The 19,984-nt window shown below is 36.6% G+C and overlaps 1 protein-coding gene across 5 annotated transcripts in view; it reads right to left on the reverse strand.

The window, feature by feature from the left end:
* wdfy3 (WD repeat and FYVE domain containing 3) overlaps positions 1 to 19,900 on the reverse strand; it is a 99,952-nt gene extending 80,052 nt beyond the window's left edge. For 2 of the 5 annotated variants that reach the window (XM_048188194.1, XM_048188193.1), the window contains exons 1-3: positions 14,398 to 15,909; positions 5,732 to 5,942; positions 2,091 to 2,214 (exon numbers count right to left, since the gene is read on the reverse strand). In XM_048188194.1, the coding sequence (XP_048044151.1) occupies positions 2,091 to 2,214; positions 5,732 to 5,942; positions 14,398 to 14,426 (364 nt within the window). In that variant the 5' untranslated portion in view covers positions 14,427 to 15,909. Of the gene's footprint in view, positions 1 to 2,090; positions 2,215 to 5,731; positions 5,943 to 14,397; positions 15,910 to 19,666 lie in introns of those variants that run through there. The other 3 variants (XM_048188197.1, XM_048188195.1, XM_048188196.1) reach the window with 2 other exon arrangements.
* Positions 19,901 to 19,984: the final 84 nt, after the last annotated feature.

Genomic DNA, 19,984 nt, shown 5'->3' on the forward strand with positions numbered 1-19,984 from the left:
TTGCCGCCCTAAACATAATAATGTACATTTGCAATATTTTGATAATTTAGATATATTGTGCAGCCCTAATTCAAATGTTTATATTTTCAACAACAAATTGGAGTAGTAACATAATTCGGAAACACTTTGCAAAAAGGTTTCATTCGTTAACTACATTAGATCATATGAGCTAACAATAAACAATAGTTCTTCAGCATTTATTAATCTTAATTAATGTTAATCTCAGCATTTACTAATACATTTTTAAGTTAAAACAAAGTTATGTCGGTTAACATTAGTTAAAGCACTGTAAACTTTGGCTATAATAACGTAATGAAATTTGGATTCGATGTTTCTGTAAACAACTCAATTTTGGTAGTCTGGCTATCACCAGACCAAGCTCAATTTGAAATTGAACATTGGTCTGGGGAGTTTGCTATGTATTTCCTACTGCACAAGAGGCGTGATCAACGAGCATTAGTCACGCAATTGGATAGTCCTTCAACCAATCAGATCAACGATCCGGGTGATGTACTTTGCAGAGCGATGCGAAAACTCCAGACAGGTTTACCGTGTGTCTCAATAAGCTCCCTAGTTCAGTAGTCAGGGCACTGATCAGGGAATCAGCCACATTCACTTTCATGATATACTGATTAACGACCTAGGGAACTAGGGAGCTGACTGAAACGCAGGTTTAGCTTGTATTGTTTGTAGCATTGATCCGTGGTTTGCGGAACCAGCAATGGCATTGAGCGATTTTTGCAGGTTGTGCAAAAAAACATGAAAGTGATCGGTATTTACACCCACTCGAGCAATTTGTTTGCTAACTAAAGAAGTCATTCAGCATCGTCGAGAGGTTAAAAGGCGACTCTGATACTGTTCTGGTTCAGTGTAAATGAACGCGGAATATAGCCGCCCTAAACTACGTCATTGTCATGACAACCAAAAAGAATTCCAGTCAGCTCAGGCGGCGCGAGATTCAAGAAGCAGGGAGACGAAACATATAGAGCAAATAATAAAAAATATTGTCTACCATCAAGGGGCATTGGAGTAAAAGAGTCCTGTACTCACATCGTGAAGCAAACCACCAAAATAACAGCAGAGAATCGTCGTGTGTCATTAATCGCTGTTTGTAATCTTCCTATGAAGAGACTGTCGGATCAACGCTCTGCTACATTTCTCTCAGATAAGGTAAATGCTTAACACAATCGGCGTCACTGTGATTGTGCATTGTTATTTTGGAGTGACGGTCGTGCGAGAGACGGGTAGATCAGATAGAGTTTGAAAGCTGCTTGCCGTCGCTTCTCTATCGCCATTGTGTTATACCCGCCAATAACGAGCAAGGTGGATAAGCCAGTCTGTGATTGGTTCCTGCAAAAGTGTAACAGCGCAGCAGAAATGAATGCACGGGTTTCCAGACTGAGTTGTCGAGCGAAATCAAATCGCCGGCAGATCAGGGGTGAGTTTCCCGAAAGCATCGTTGGTGAACCATGGTCGTAAGTCCCATTGAACTCTATTGGTAACGACGGAACTTGCGACCATAGTTCGCTTTGGGAAACGCACCCCCGGCTGGGTTTACCCAGACTACAATTTTGGTGCATCACTAGTATAAACATATAGAGTTCTTCAGAATCAACAACTCTTATGTCTATGCAGTGTCTACACAAATATTTATTTGATAGAGGATAAAACTTATATTAAATCACTTTTTAAATTAAAAATAAAATATTTTATATTTGAAATGAATTACAATTTGAATTACAATTTAACATACGCAATACGCCGATTTCTGAATTAATTAATGCATTACATGAGAGAAAAAAGGGGGTATTACATATCAGAAAGTAGATAGACCGAATGAGAGGAAACAATGTTTAAATAGCTATTGTTTAGCATCCATTAACAAAGTGTGGTTGAATTTTATTTAATGTTGACTTTAATCCTTAAAAAAAATATTTCTGTAATGACTTAATTTACCATACCAACACACTTTTTCTGACCTTTCTGTCTAGTTGTCTTACAATTAAATAGATTGGACCAGGTCTGAGTAAAAAATACTTATTAACAGAATAGAATACCCAGGGCATGCGAGTAGTTTAAAGTTGAAGTACCTGTTGATTTATTGGATGCTCTCCGTCTGATCTCAGTCACCATCAGCCTGGACACTTGCGTTGTGAACTGTAGCAGGTCTGAAAACTTCTCATTCATGGTGCTTGGTGGAGCGTTCCCAAACACCTGTCACACACACAAACACCATTTACAGAGCTTAAACAACCTCCTTTTCATGCAGTCCTTTTTATCCCTCTACAAAGATGGGGACCTGTTAAGTTAAATCTGAGATTTAATCAGCAAATCGCACCCTTGATGTCTGACGAGCCGTATGCTCAGTTTGTAGAGTTATTCAGCTTTCATAGCTGCAAAGACATTCACAGGAGCTCTGAAAACTTCCCTTCAGAATTCGGCTCACAGACCGAGTGTCCAATCAAATTAGTATAAATCACAAAGAATCATAAGAGGCACAAGACTGCCAAGCTCAAATCTATCCTGTCAGTGCTCTCGCTGTTTGAAGAAATCAAAATCTAGATAGACATACTGCGTTGTTAATTCTAATATGCATCGTTTCAGATGGGTCTATAACACTGCATGAAGTATGACAGCTTTGTAAATTGAGAGCACGTTTCAACCCACTTCTACAAGTGCTCTCCAAATGCAGACAGGCTGCAGCAGGTCAGTGCTCTTTCATGCACAATGAAGCTGAGGTCATTGCGGCGTTTCTGTATAATCAATGCTGGATGATTAGCACCATCATGCTCTTCTCCAGCCTGTGAGAGTCACTTGATGTCATAACGACTACTTAGCCTTTGTAAATGAAGTACTAGTCACTGCTGGTTCCCTTCTTCTCATTGTTTAAGTTTAACATCAAAATAAAGTGTGAATAATTTGGTTTAATGGTTTAATATTTTAAAGTGTAATTTATTCCTGTGATCCCTTTTCAACATCATTACTCCAGTCTTCAGTGTCACATGATCCTTCAGAAATCATTCTGATATGCTGATTTGCTGCTTAAAGGGTTAATTCACCTCAAAAATTAATATTATCCCATTATTTACTTACCTTCACGCCATCCTAGGTGTATATGACTATCTTCTTTCAGACGAACACAATCTGAGACATATTCAAAAATGTCCTTGTTCTCCAAAGATTTATAATGGTAGTGAACAGGGGCGTGTTTTGAAGCCCAAAATAAATGCATCCATCATAAATATAATCCATATGGCTCCAGGGGGTTAATAAAGGCCTTCTGAAATGAAGCGATGGGTTTTTGTAATATCCATAGTTATCTTCTGGCAGATGGCCATACACATTGATTTGATGTGGAAGAGTGAACTCTGACCTGACGCATGCGCAATGATGAACACGGATATAGCAAAACAAAACACCGGTCACAAATTAGAAGTCTAAAACGAGAAATTTTAAAAAGAAATATCGGAGGATTTCAATATAAGAGAAGGGGAGCTTCAGTACGATACTCCTACACCCTTCACACATTTGGCGCAAGTCAACTTGCGCAGTATGCATACGGTCGTCTGGCAGAAGCTAGTTATTTTAGATTATAAAGTTTTAAGTATGGAAATTTTTCTTACAAAAACCCATTGCCTCGCTTAAGAAGTCCTTTTTTAACCCCATGGAGCCATATTATATTTATGATGGATGGATGCATTTATTTTTGGCTTAAAGGTGCCCTAGATTATGTTTTTAAAAGATGTAATATAAGTCTAAGGTGTCCCCTGAATGTGTCTGTGAAGTTTCAGCTCAAAATACCCCATAGATTTTTTTTTATTAATTTTTTTAACTGCCTATTTTGGGGCATCATTATAAACGCGCCGATTTTATGCTGCGGCCCCTTTAAATCCCGTGCTCTCCGCCCACAGAGCTCGCGCTTGCCTTGAACAGTGCCTTAAAGTTTACACAGCTAATATAACCCTCAAAATGGATCTTTACAAAGTGTTCGTCATGCATGCGGCATGCATGCGTCGGATTATGTGAGTATTGTATACTGTTATATTGTTTACTTCTGATTTTGAATGAGTTTGATAGTGCTCCGTGGCTAATGGCTAATGCTACACTGTTGGAGAAATTTATAAAGAATGAAGTTGTGTTTATGCATTATACAGACTGCAAGTGTTTAAAAATGAAAATAGCGACGGCTCTCTTGTCTCCGTGAATACAGTAAGAAACGATGGTAACTTTAACCACATTTAACAGTACATTAGCAACATGCTAACGAAACATTTAGAAAGACAGTTTACAAATATCACTAAAAATATCATGATATCATGGATCATGTCAGTTATTATTGCTCCATCTGCCATTTTTCGCTATTGTTCTTGCTTGCTTACCTAGTCTGATGATTTGGTTGTGCACAGATCCAGACGTTAATACTGGCTGCCCTTGTCTAATGCCTTTTATAATGTTTGGAACATGGGCTGGCATATGCAAATATTGGGGGCGTACATATTAATGATCCCGACTGTTACGTAACAGTTATGTTGAGATTCGCCTGTTCTTCGGAGGTCTTTTAAACAAATGAGATTTATATAAGAAGGAGGAAACAATGGAGTTTGAGACTCACTGTATGTCATTTCCATGTACTGAACACTTGTTATTTAACTATGCCAAGATAAATTCAATTTTTCATTCGAGGGCACCTTTAAAACATGACCCCCATTCACTCACATTATAAATCTTTGGAGAGCAAGGATATTTTTGAATATATCTCAGATTGTGTTGGTCTGAAAGAAGATAGTCATATACATATATAGTATGGCTTGAAGGTGAGCAAATCATGGGATAATTTTCATTTTTGGGTGAACTATCCCTTTAAGAAATGTTTCTTATTCTTATCAAAGTTAAAAACAGTTGGGCTGCTTATTATTTTTGTGTTTTTTTTTTTCCAGAATTCTTTGATGAACAAAGTTTAAAAGAGCAGCATTTACTTGTAATATAATTTTTCTGTAACAATACAAAAGCTTTTACTATCACCTTTGATCAATTTAATGCTTCCTTGTTTAATAAAAGTATAAAAAAAAAAATTCTTACTGAGCCCAAACTTGCAAACAGTAGTGTAAATTTTTTTGTGCCAATTTGTGATATTTCAGCAAAAATGATTATGAAGTTTACAGCTCTCACATTACAGCTTTACAATTTCCAGCTATTAGTGCAATTATAAATGATTTGTTGTAATTTTTTTCTTTTTCAAAGAAACAATATTTATTGAAAAACATAAATAATATAAACATTTTAGAATACAAATAAGAATATAATCGTTTTCAGATAAAAATATGCTGCTAAAAAAATAATTGTTTTGTTTTTTTATGGTGGGGCCAGTGAATATGTTAGCAGGGCAAGTAATTCGATGTACTAGCCCAACTGAGCCAGTGGGTGGGGGGAAATCCTGCTGTTGTTGTCCTGCTCGTCACTAATCTCATCAATCCTCTAACCTGACATTTTATGGCAAAAAAAACAGTAAATAACTAAAACGTCACCACGGGTTACATTTAGCATTAGCAGCACAATACAATCGTGTCTATTACACGTGTCATCTCCTGTAATACATTTTGACTTGAGAGGCTATATCTTTGAAAATCCCTCTACATTCTGTCTGCCTCTTTTAAATAAATCGCATTATCCTGATGCATATTAGATGATGATGCTGTCTCTTTAAGTAAACAGCTATCTCTCTCTCTCTCACCCGGTTGAAAACAGGCAGCATCATGTAGAGCTTCTCCTCCTGCTCCTTTTGTGTCATGTGGCGTGGCGGGTGGCAGAGCTCGGAGAAGAGGCGGCGCAGGTGCATGAGTCCCAGCGCGTTGTCCTGAGGGCTGCACTCCTCTTGGCGTGGCCTCCCCATGATCCTCTTCACCATATTCATCTTTAGAGGCTTCTTGAGGCCGAAGCCAGCCCTGAGTGAGCAGACACAAAGATAAAAGAGGTTTTGTGAAATGGAGGAAATGAAAAGGGGAGGGTGGAGAGGGGGAAAAATAACAAGATGTCAGGAAAATTGATCGTCGACTGTGAAAGTCCACTTCTAATGTGACGTGATATGCTAGCCTCAAATTGCAGATCAAATTCAGCCTGTTTATTTTTTGCAGTGAACTGCTTCTGTCTGAGTTCCTCTACTGAAGATTCTGCTGCAGGTACAGAAATACTGCAGGACATGCAAACAATTCTGGACCAAGATAATATTCAGGTTCATTTCAAGGCCACAGTGATAAAGGCAAACCTAACCCTCTGGTGCTCTTCGGTAATTTTCGACCAATTTTTTTTGTTTTTTTCCCCCCAAATTTTTTACTTTATCAGAATGGTACGATACTTGGTAAAGGCTTTGGCACTTGCTATGTGAACACACACACACACACACAAAAAAAAAACATAATGGACATGATTTGAAAAGGTTAAATGGTCCTGAAAAAAAAAGTCACTTATACTTTTCACAGTCAAAAATTTGGAAATGAATGGGAAACAAATTCCAACTAGTAGAAATGTTTGGTACTGCGCCGAAGAAAAAAAATCTTACTAAAAACTCATTTTTTGAGATATCAACCTCAAATTTGGAACACTACTTGTTTAGATTTATGGCTTTGGTTTTCTCATGGTTTTAGTGTAAAACATGTTTTGGAAAATATATATTTCATATAAAAATTGATACTAAACTTAAGCTCTATAACTTTAAGTTCACTTTAAAAAAAAAAAAAAAAAAAAAAAAAAAAAATTAATTAAATCTGTAATCAATAATCTGCCAAGTCACCTCCTTAAAAAGAGACCAAATTTAAGTATTTGCTCCAAAGCATTCAAGATTTATGACACTTTAAGTTGGAAATTTCATTTTCTATGCTCAAAAAGTGTTTAAAAAGGTAATACATGGATTATAACTACTGCATATTATAATTTAATACTATGACATCCTCAAAAAATACAAAATATTAAATGAAAATCATTATTGAACTTCTTCCATCTTTAAGCTTGATGTTGACTAGTCGCTGATCATGCGATTTTGACACTAATAACATGGCTGCCTTGCAGAAGACAACAGGCAGAAGACCTTCAGACTGTTCTGACTTAGTGTGCTGTATCTTTTCTGATCAGTTTGAAATAAATAAATCCCATAGATTTACATAGGCTGTAATACTTATACTATCCTAAAGAGGGGCCACAGCATAAGAATCTCTTCAAGTCCACTTTTATGCTCTGTTTCCATCAGTTAAAATGGCAAATTAAAGGTGCTCTAAGTGATGTCATGCGTTTTTAGGCCAAAAATTTTTTTGTCACATACAGCAAACATCTCCTCACTATCCACTAGCTGCCTGTCCCCTGAACACACTGTAAAAGCCTCTGTTTTGTTTGACAACACTTTGAACGTCATCAGAAAGTTACTCCACCCAGGATCACTTAGAGCACCTTTAATGCATACTCCAAGAAGGGTTTCAGCCTTGAGTCTATATTAGCTGCGCTGCTGATGCTCAATTAAAGTGAAAGCACACTTTTGATGGACAAAATAAATATAATTTCACACAAAAAGTGTTCAAAATGCACAGAATGAGCATGTCTAGTGTGTTTTAACAATAATTTGAGTATGTCAGAAAAGAAAATTAGGAATAAAAAACATTTATAGAAGATTTACACATTTAAACTTGTTTTTAATTATTCAATTTGGGTTAAAGTATGCTGTATTATAAAAAAATCTCAAGTAAACTAGGCAGAAAATATGATATATAAACATTATTTTAGTTATTACACAGACAGGTTTATAAATGACCAACTTATAAAAACAAATTTATAGTTGTCTTCGTAAAGAAATGCTCACTTTATATGTAGCTTCGAGCAGCTGCCGTACAAATGCTTCTAGCATGAAAACTCGTGCGTATCTGCAGCTGCAGTGACAATGTAGTTACGTTCACACGCTGCTCACGCGCCGCTCAAGCTTGGTGTGAAACGGGCGTAATTCACACATGCAATTAGTATTAATTCACACTCGATGTTCAGGCTTCAAGCCAATATCAAAATTTGTTCACAAACTTTAGCTTCTTGTTGCAAAGCATTCCCATCTCTTGTGTTTTTATTAAAGACGCCATCAGCGATTAGTCAACATCAACTTGACTTTAATCACATAACTGTCGACTTCAAAAAATCTGAGGTCGTTCAACCCCTAATTTAAATCACAAATACCATTTACAATTACAGTTGGTACAGGAAAATGAAACACTCTGCAAATTACAAACCAAACTTAGCAAATATGGATAGAGCAAACCGCTACTTAATAGTAATACATGGCTTAATTTTTGGTGCATTCTCCAATGCAAAGGTACATTTAATACTGTCAACTGATTCCAGTGAATTCTTTCTGTCTGGCTAAATACAGTTCTTTTCTAAGCATAACCTTTGACTCCTTTTCAGGCGTCTTTTAGATTTTTGCATGGGAAACGTGTTGCAACACTGAAAAACCAATGAGCACTTTACAACAGGGTGAGAAGCCCCTAATTCTTCAAAGTAAAAGTTCACACTAACCTAGTTTAATACTTCAATGCATCAAAAATACATGCAAATCTATTTTTGTTTTAATAATCATAGGATTATACATAACCTGCACTCCATACCTTTATCAGGACCACAAGATTTCATCAAGATATACTCTAAACCACATCAATTATCAATAGTATCAAATTCACAAATAATTTCCAAAGCTGTAAGAAATGCATTTATATACAATTTGGGTTGTCTTAAGGGGAAAAATAAAGAGAAGAGGAAAACACAGTCTAAATAAGAAAATTGCTGCATACTTTACATTTGACTTGAAAGGGCTTGAGTTCTAGACAAAATGTGGCAAAATGTGAAAGCATGTGGCTGAATGTGCCAGGAAGAGCTAAGCATACAGACATTTTTTACCACTTTTTTTTTTTTTTTTGCCACAAATAGGTCATGGCAGGAGGCCCCCTTGGACTACTGGTATACTTCATAAAAACTGTACCATTGTATTGATTGTTATTATTATTTATTTTATTTTATTTTATTTTATTTTATTTTATTTTATTTTATTTCCTCTGAACAAGCATTGCTTTCTGGGGAAACAGTGTAGACAAATAGATGTCTTCCTATGCCTTGCCGTGCTCCGCACAGTAAGGCCATGAATCGGATCCAACTGGGTAACGGTTACAAATTTGGGGAAAACAATGAAACCACACAAGACTTTTACATCATCTGCTGAAGCTGGCGAACACATGGATAAAATAGGACACGCATCTGACAGACATTTGCTTGAGCCAGTGCAGTGCTATTATAAAAAAAATATGAATATTTCAGCAATGCCCTCAGCAAAAAGCCCAACATCTTTGAACTGAAGCAGATTCTTAGACGGGAACATACCGCAGACAGCAACAGCCAGTGAGAAAGTCAGCAACACTTGAAAGCGGGAAACATGAGAAGATCAAGAGCAACAGTGACTGCATCCATCTAACTAAAAATATCTGCACTGTATCCAGGTTCCTGAATTTTTGGATATTATTCCAAGTAACAAATGGTTATTATTCTAAAGTGTCTGACCACAAGACTTAATGGTCTTGTTATTTAGTTAAATGGCTTTAATGATCCAAAACTGTCAATTCGTCCAAGCAGACCAGACTTATTTTAAATTATAAAGTTGCTAAAATGCCACATATGTGCAACTGAAACAAAAATTGCTTTGCACTTCTCTCATGTGGCTAAAAGTCAATTGTGGTTTTGCATCCCAATCATTCTTAATTTCAGGAACAGAACCAACTGCAAGTGAAACACCTCAAGTACTATAATTTCTGCTGAGTAAGAAAGTACAACAGTGTTTATAGATCAAGAGCAGCTCCTTTTCCTAGTCATTAAACATTCAGAGCTTATTTACTAGTTTCTCAGATGTCAGTCACCATTAGGATTGTTATAAGAGCAAGAATGCTGAGCTCAAGGCACCATTAATTATTTCTTAATCCAAATAAACACAAATCAGCTGAACATAACAGTAATGCTCTAAAAATTGACATACAATTGCTTTGGACTCCTAGTGGTAAAGACAACATTAACATCAGGTGACGTGACTGTTAACGTATACCAGTCGGTCTTTACCATTCCAGACCTTTCTTATCTATGGCAGTTGTTTGTGTTTAGACAGTGGCTGAAATAAAGTGTAACTTGAATTATAATTATGTTAACAGGTGTTTCTTGAATTATAATTATGTTAAGTGGCTTTCCTGTAGCTCAGTGGTTAGAGCATGGCACTAGCAATGCCAAGCTCATGGGTTTGATCCCAGGGATTGCACATACTCAGATACAAATGTGTAATATAATGCAATGTAAGTCGCTTTGGATAAAAGCGTCTGCCAAATGCATAAATGTAAATGTTTCAAAAATGAAAAAAAATGTATATATATTTCACCTTAGTCTATGTGTCCTTCAACATTGAATATCCCTGCCTTGGGACATACAGAGGCATATTTGATGTAAATCGGTGGGGAGTAAGGTTGCTGGGACATGAAATCTTTAGTAAAATGTGGCTAAGCCTTTTACGCTTTAAGTCTTTCATGGCATTTCTTAGAGGACTGCCAGCTCCAATGACTGTCTGAGAAAGCAAAAGTAAGCTCCAAAGGACTGTTCGGAGAGAAGAAAAAAAAAAAAAAGGCACCGCTTCAGCCCCCTCAAAGCCTTTGAAAGACTCTTGGGAATATTGAGTGACGTAAACACAAAAACCCCACATCTCTGCCACTGTTATGGGTGATAGAAATGCAGAAGTGAGAGGGAACATTTCCCACTGACTAGAGGCTACAAGTCAACAACAGGCGACAGAGTTAGCGGTCTCAATACGAAACAGCCCACCGGATTCCTGAAAGGACAATAGCGAAAAAATGGCAGATGGGGCAATAATAACTGACATGATCCATGATAACATGATATTTTTAGTGATATTTGTAAATTGTCTTTCTAAATGTTTCGTTAACATGTTGCTAATGTACTGTTAAATGTGGTTAAAGTTACCATCGTTTCTTACTGTATTCACGGAGACAAGACTGTCGTCATTTTCATTTTTTAAACACTTGCAGTCTGTATAATTCATAAACACAACTTCATTCTTTATAAATCTCTCCAACAGTGTGTAATGTTAACATTAGCCACAGAGCATACTATCAAACTCATTCAGAATCAAATGTAAACATCCAAATAAATACCATACTTGCACGATTAGACATGTTGCATGACGAACACTTTGTAAAGATCCATTTTGAGGGTTATATTAGCTGTGTGAACTTTGTTTATGCTGTTTAAGGCAAGCGCAAGCTCCGGGGGCGGGGAGCACAAGAATTTAAAGGGGCCGCAGCCTGAATCGGCGCATATTTAATGATGTCCCAAAATAGGCAGTTAAAAAAATGAATTAAAAAAAAAAAATCTATGGGGTATTTTGAGCTGAAACTTCACAGACACATTCAGGGGACACCTTAGACTTATATTACATTTTTTAAAAAGACGTTCTACGGCACCTTTAATGTCTTCAAGCCATGCAATGGAATAGGACTAGCCTCCAAAAAAAAAAAATCCTCCAAACAAGTGATTGTACTGAACATAAGAGTTACTTGTGTAAAAGCCACAATAAAAGTACATAGAATAAACAAGTAGTAAGATCTGGTTGATGAGTGATGATCTTCCAGTGCTGTTTCAGTTGTGCGCACCTATTCTATGGCACATGGTAAATCAAGATCTGTCAATCTGAGCGATCAAACTAATCCAAGTGCACCCCATCTGTAAAACAGTGTCCGATTGGTCTCTACTCATCGTCCCTACCGATCATACCAACCACACCCAAGATCCAGTTTCCATCGGTGGAACTTTCAAATTATGTTGGAAAACACTGAGTCATGATCCCGGAAGATCAATAGCTTTAGCCAAGCAGCATGTCATGTAAATCCATGATCTACACATTGTCTTATGTTGTGTCTGGGCTCGTTCGAGACCACCTGCTCTAAAAGATATGTGATCTACTATGGTTTACTAATCATGTGTATACTGTTAACCATGCGTATAAATGTAAAGTATGTCGGTGGTACTTTTTTTATATACAAATACTTGGCCTGGTCTCTCACTGAAACAAATACACTCATTGTATTCTGCTAGTTGAGACTTTTTCAACAATATATGACACAAAGTTTGTGTTTTGTAGTATGTACAATGATTTTACAGATCACATTTTCATGTAAGGCAGTTTTTTTTCCGCACTACGAAAATAGAGCACTTCTCATATGTCAGCAAATTTAAAAGCACTTGTTAAGTGATGGACATAATCTCTATATTCACTGTAAAGCAAAGATTCAAAGCTTTAAAACGATATCTGTTTTGTGTTGGTTAATCAAGTGGTTGTTAAGTAATGTGATAACTTAAATTGCACCCCCCACTTTAGACTAAGAGTTTAAGGTTAATGATTAATTGATAATAAAGTCTGTTACAATAAGGAATGAATAATATGTATTTAATACAGTGAAGAATATGCAGTGTTATTTACATTTGTTTACTTTATTTCTGTACCTGAAAACTATTAAACCCTACCTAAAAAGCACTGTTTATTTTATATGCATCTTTTTTCTATTGTATTTATGTTGGCTTGCTGAATATTAAATGGATCCAATCTATGTTCATTAGAATTTTTTTGATGATGCAGCAATAAACTAGCTAGTATAATTTAATGCAGGTGTTTTTGAACTTTGCTGATTTAAAACGTGATCAAAATACTATCTATTAAATTTCAAATAAGAGAGCAAGTGACAAATATTGGTATTGGAATCGGCCAATAATTGTTTGTTAAAAGCGGTATCGGTGCATCCCTAATTATCAATATTATTATGAAAAAGTTGTGCTGCTTAATATTTTTGTGGAAACCGTGATACATTTTTTCAGATTCTTTGATGAATAGAAAGTTCAATAGAATAAAAATGATTTTATAACATTATAAATTAGTATAAATGCATCCTTTCTGAATAAAAGTATTTATTTCTTTCACAACAATTAAAATATAATCTTACAAAAAAAAAAAAAACTTTCAAACATTAGTGTACTACTACAAGGTTGTTGGAATTGACAGATTTACTACTAACAACTAGGCTAATTACCACATATATATCATTTTTAAGTTCTTGGAAGACGCTTTTGAACCAAAGGGACCTCAAATATTTAATTTAATTATACTTACGCAATACAAGTTAAGATTTACTAACCCTCAAGAGTCAACAAGAAAATACAAGTGCAAAAGTTATACCATGCAGTGCTCGATACAAGAAGAATATCAATACAAGATGCAACACTAACCAAAACCAGTACAAAAGCAAACACGTTTACTGAGAATAAAGTTGCAGTGTTGTATCATTTTTAAATTGAGTATATAAGAGTCTCCGGTGAAATTCATATCACCACAGATGACATCATGCAGGCAAAGTAGCAGTAATTTAGCATTCAAACTCCAACCTGATGATTGACAACCTACTACTTACCTAAACTCTGAAACCTTAAGGTCATCTTTACAAAGATATTACAACTTTTTGCCCTGCAAAAACATCCTTTAATCACCATTTAGCTGAAATCTTCTCAAGTCAGTATATCACTGTTCACAGGATGACACATAACCTGGTGGCGTAATAATAACTGTAAACGGTAACAACCTGAAGTGACACGATCCAAAATAATGATATTATTATTAACCATCGTCACTGGTTACCCCACACTCAAATCAATGTCTACCTCTTGAATTCAAAAGCTCTTTCTGTGTAAATCACAGTGTTGAATGAGTCAGAGTCTGATGAAGCCCTTGGTTTCAAACGTGTCTCGACCTGATTTGCAATGAGCAGCCAGGAACCAGGTGCTTGAAGTCTTCAAAAAAAAAAAAAAAAAAAAAAACACAATTCCCAGAAAAGGATGACAGCCAGCCAGGATGATGCAGTGAAGAAATCACTTACGCCCACAGTGCCTGATGAAAGATGCTTATTACTTAAAAAAAAAAAAAAGTGATATAACCCTTTCTTACATCTGAAACTCTCAGCAACCTCTTGTTGCTCTACGCCATCATTTCTCCGGGAGAAACGGCACCACTAGCTGTGCCATCTGTCATTTTCCAACTCATCTGTTATACCTTCAACAGTCTTTAATTATATAAAAACTATGACAGCACATACAACAATCTCACGTGGCATCCAAAAATGTGTAATTCTCTAAGCGAAGCTCTGCCAGAAACCTCAGCAGAAAGTAAGAAGCCATTTCAAGACCACCATCGCAGCAAATAAACCCACGACACACGGCTCTAAACTGTAAACAAACGCCTTGTCACCATGGAGACACGCTGATCAAACATGTTTTTTTCCATACCTACTGTTCTCCCGGTGCTCTGCAAGCATCCCTCGTTGTTACAGACGTAATTTCGATCCAGAGATTGCTGAGAAAATAACCTATGTTAATTTGTGCCGTGTCGACGAGAAAAAAAGAGAGAAAGCAGAGGACGCTGTGGGAGCGAGTGCCGATTCACGCACTTCGCTGGCACTGCCAGGAGACCTGTGCACCAGAGAGCCAAGCAGCCTGCAGGGACTGGCACAGCTGATCCTCCCTGTCACCAGCTCTACCACGTGGCTACATCATAGGGGGGTGACCAGTGTCATACCAGGAGATACCAAATCGGCAGTACAGGGGGATCCGTCAATAACATTTAAAGAGCAGATGGCGCTTATGAAATGATCACGCTGTAAAAAAACTAAAATCGATCAACAGATCAGGGTAATAATAACTCTCTAGTCTACATAAGAGAGCTCTGGATATTTTGAAAAGGGGAAGTCAGTCATCTGATTCTGAGGATATACACACTGTGTACTAACTGAAAACTAGAACATCACCTATGAAATAACCTGAACCACTCAAAAATATCCAACATCTACAATCCAGAGATATCACTGACGATTCAAATATTACGTAAAGGGCCTTCTCAAACGGATATGAAAACAATAATGACACAAAGAAAATCTGATTGCAGCGAAGCGCTGAAGAACAGTCTGAGGACATGAAGATCAAAACCAGCTCACAATGACACAAACCGAGAGAATCTTTGTTCAAAAAGCACAGAGCTGACGCTTAACCTGGAGAAGGGCTTTACTGGCACTGAATCATGAGACAAAATGCTTCGGCTAAAGTTCTTTGCATATAATGCGAGTCATGTTTCTAACAATGTCATTTGGCAACAGTAACAGCTTGAAGTCTGTATTGTGTTAAATATCATATGTGTAATGTGTGACCTACGCTGGGTGCTGATTCACCGCTCAATAATACACACTGAGCACATGACAAAACACACTCAATTAGACTGACACCCGAGTAGTATAGTTTTAGATATCACAACATAACATATGGAAATAAATATAAAATGTTATAGTTTCACACACATATATGTACATGTAGTGTTGTCAAAAGTACCGGTACTTCGGTACCAAGTCGGTACTGAAATTTTGAAAATGTGACGATACCAGCATTTCTGTAGTACCGAGATTCCGGGTATATTCGGTACCTACTGATAGGGCTGTGGCAGTATATACTTGAATATGACACGAGTGAAGCACAAAGCTTTGTTTACAAAAGAAATAATAGGTTAGCAATTAAATGTGACATCCTAGCGCAACATTTTGGATCATGCCGAATGAGAGGTACGTGAGTCCATATAGCTTTGTATTCTGTTTTGCGAATCGTGATCAGCAGAGAATTTAACAATATTCCATTAGTTATTCCACTGAACATGGAATCTCTATTTCTTTTCCGCATTTAGGCCGATTATAGGCTATTCGCATTCTTTACTGTGGTAAAGTAGAAAAAAAAACACCGTAGGACAGAAACCTTTTTGCTTGCACGTCAATTAACACAGTTTGTGCGCGTCAAGTTTATTTGTATAGCGCGTTTCACACACGCTGGTGATTTTTACTTTCGTTTTCTCTGACAGTGCAAAACCAAACATAGCCTGAATGTCTGAAGATAAAACTCGCTCTTCAGACCTTTTACAACAAGTGTCAGTTGCTTGTAACATCAGGAGATGAGATGAAGATATTATTAAAGAGAAATTGTCTTTCCTGCTCGTGTCCCACATTCCTCTCAAAGCGCAGAGCGGTGGCTCTATCAAAGACTAGGGAATAACGGGACTTTGGCTATATGACTTGTGGAAATAAAAAACGAATGCTTTTTGAAATAATATTTAACTTTCTTATTATTTAGGTTACCATAATTTACCGATATTTATTTCATAGTTTTACAGGCTGTAGTGTGTTGTTTCACTGATGGAATAGGTAAACAAAACACGCACGTCTGTTACCCCTGTTGAAAACAGCATATGCTGGTAAGGTAGGTTTTGAAGCTGGACCAGCAGGACCAGTTTAGGACTAGCATAAACCAGCTCCTCAAACCACCAGCTTCAAAACCTACCTTACCAGCATATGCTGTTTTTTCAACGGTACAAAATGGATGTTTGAGCATTTATTTATTTTTTTATATTTCAAATTTATTTCATTGAGGTAGCCTATATATTATATATATATATATATATATATATATATATATATATATATATATATATATATATATATATATATATACACACACTCCAAATCATATTTAATGTTTTTAAAATAGGCTATATAAAATAGTAAAATAGTTCCAACAGATTTTGCTGTGGTACCGAAATTGGTACCGAGAACCGTAAAATTTTCTTGGTATTGGTACCGACTACTGGAATTTTGGTACTGTGACAACACTATGTACATGGGTCAAAAGACATTTAAACACACTTTTAAGGCATCTGGAGGAATTACAGGTGCATCAAACCCTGATTTTATGGATTAAAAGTTTCTTACAGGACCGCCCACAACATGTGCTGGTGAATGGTAGAAAGTCTGAAAATGTGGTTTTAAAAACTGGTCTCACACAGGGATGTGTTTTATCCCCAATTCTTTTTTCTATTTATACAAATGAGATAACCTGCTCTGATGAAAATTTGATGCTTATAAAATATGCAGATGACATGGCACTGGTGGGATGTGTGAAGGATACCCAATCACTGGACAGTTATTTTAATTTTGTTAATGTTCTCACAGCCTGGACAGAGGAGAGTTCTTTGCAGCTTAATATTAACAAGACTAAAGAAATGTGTTGTGGGGCTAGTAATGCACGCACACTTTTTAAGCCCTTGCTACTTAACGGTGAGGTAGTTGAACAGGTGGGATCTTTTAAATATCTGGGTACAGAGGTTGACTCCCAGTTTACTTTTGGAAAACATTCAGACAGTCTTTTTAAGAAGGCTTACCAATGTCTAGGCTTACTGAGGAAATTGAGGAGTTTTAATATTGAAGATGACATTTTGATAGTTGTGTATAAATCACTCATTGAGCCTGTGCTCACTTTTAACACTGTTTCCTGGTTTAATTCTCTCTCTGCTAAATGCAAGAACAAACTTTTAAGGATTCTAAGCATGGCTGGTAAAATTATTGGTGAGAAACAAGCATCTCTGGGATAGTGGCAAAGTTTAAAAATTAGCATTTGGGGTCTTTAATATGGCATAAATAGATTTTTCGTTGTAAATATCCCTGACAAGATTGTTCCACTGAATGACATTTTAGTGGGTGTCTTCTGTAAATCATGGTAAAAATGTATATTTAATTTTTGCTCAAAAAACAAACAAATTAAACAGGACCCATTCTGATGTATTGAAAAACAACAACAATTCAAAGCTGTATTACACATTTCATCTTTGACCCTAGTATAAAAATATTCAAATGAATATGATTTATGATACTGAAAGTCCCTACATTTAGTAATAAATGTTTTAAAATGAAAATAAATGGCTTCATTTGTTATGTGAGCCATGATCATAATAACTGCATTTAACGGTTGTTTTAAATGCATTTTATTTGAAAACAACAGCACAGAAGCCAAACCTGAAGTTAATTATGCTGAAAAAATTCCAGAGCATTTACTCCTTTTCACTTCATTTTAGCCATTCGTTTTGTAGTAATGAGTGTATGGTGGGTACATTTCCCTCTCCATATCCTGTCAAGCAATATCGATGTACACTTGCTTCTTATGCTAAACTGAACATTATTGCTCCCTGCATATCTCACTTAAGATTACCTTTAGTTATATATCCTGTCAACTCACGGTCAGTTTTTTTGTTTTGTTTTTACATTAGATTTATATTTCCTAAATGACTCTTAAATGTGATTCTCTAGCTACTGTAATACCATCATGTAATGACATTTAAGATGCATTTACATTGACACAAACAGAGTAATGACAAAAAAAGAAAAAGGTTTGTAAAAGAACTTGGCCTACAACAAATAGAAGTCAAACAACTTTTAATAGTAAAGATAAAAAAAAACTGAAAAATAGGTTTATAGCCTCTAAATAGGGGCAATTTAGGTCATGTGTGACTGATTTGGCCCCAAGCCAATATTATGATGGCTCTGGGATAAAATCACAGGTTGAATGACTTGCACAAAACAAACCGGTGGTTTGTTTATATGATAAAACCACAAGAACAGTCCATCTCTAATCTTATTCACAGTTCTCTATACCCTGACCAAAACACACAACACAAATTAAATGGCATATAAACGAGCAGCCTGGAAGTGTGGAGGCCACACACAGCTGTTCGTGAGTCCATGACCTCTACCTGATGCAGCTGTCCACCACTTCACATCACACTGTGTCCCAATCAATCACCACGGCCTCCAGATCACAACTTATGATGGCATTACTGGAATTAGTTTCAGCCTTCATGAATGTCCATGTGTAATGTTTGATAGATAGACAGACAAACAAATGATCCAGTGTGAAAAATTGGGGTACATTATCAGCCAGACAGTAAACACTACACAGACCTTACCACATATAGCCTAATAAACATATTATAGCCCTGGTAATGTTTACGTTATACACAATTTATAAAACAAACACCCTTTATTTAGAATAAATCGACAAAAAATAAATAATGACCATGTAAAAATAGGAAAAGGAAAATGGGAATTACATGGGCGAGCAGCAACACACAAGAACCGGACTAGAAAACTATTATATTATATTATATTATATTATATTATATTATATTATATTATATTTATATTATATTATATTAGTAAACTGACATGAACCACACATAAATTGAGTACAGTCAGGGATGAGGCGGTATCTTCAGTGACAGTACGACAATTACAGCTCACCAAACATCGCCTAAATAACCCCAAAATAAGTCATAATAATCACGCATATGATTAACTCCAGGTCTACAGTAATAAACGATCGTATTTGTGAATTTTCTCCACATGAGTGATTATTCGCCTGCAGCTAGCAGGCTAGCGGAGTCCTCCTGTCCTAGCCACAGCTAGCCAGCCCCGGCTACACACAACCAATACATGCCGAACTGAGCGCTTCATTTTCACACAGCTGGATTGCATAGAATGTAATTTATATAAACCAGATAACATATTTATATTACTAAAAATAAGCAAAAAAGGAGAAAGGGAGCTGTATTTTGGAGGAAGGAAGCTAGCGCCAGTAGGCAGTGTGTATGTGTTTTGCATGTCTCCAGTGTATCCGCATATCCATGAGAACTCACCAGACCAGCCGATGTGTTCAAGCGTCAGTGAGAAGCGCTCTAAAGAGATCCTCTTGCGCTCTTCCCATCCATATTTCACGGGTGATGCCAGTGCTTTCTGACGCGGTTACTGGTTCTGATATATCAGCTAGCTAGTGGCCATATTTAATCCTCGACATCCCAAACAACACAGGCTTGAGCTCGTCCCAGCTCCAGCGCTACTTCAGATCTCAGCGGTGTGGGAGACGCTGCCTCTCAGTGTTTGCATTAGTACTTTAATTACACGGGAAACGGTGACACCTGCTGGCCAGAACGATGCAGTTATCCGTTTCATTTTGG

Source organism: Megalobrama amblycephala, linkage group LG4 (assembly GCF_018812025.1).
Source record: "Megalobrama amblycephala isolate DHTTF-2021 linkage group LG4, ASM1881202v1, whole genome shotgun sequence".
NCBI classification, from domain to species: Eukaryota; Metazoa; Chordata; class Actinopteri; order Cypriniformes; family Xenocyprididae; genus Megalobrama; species Megalobrama amblycephala.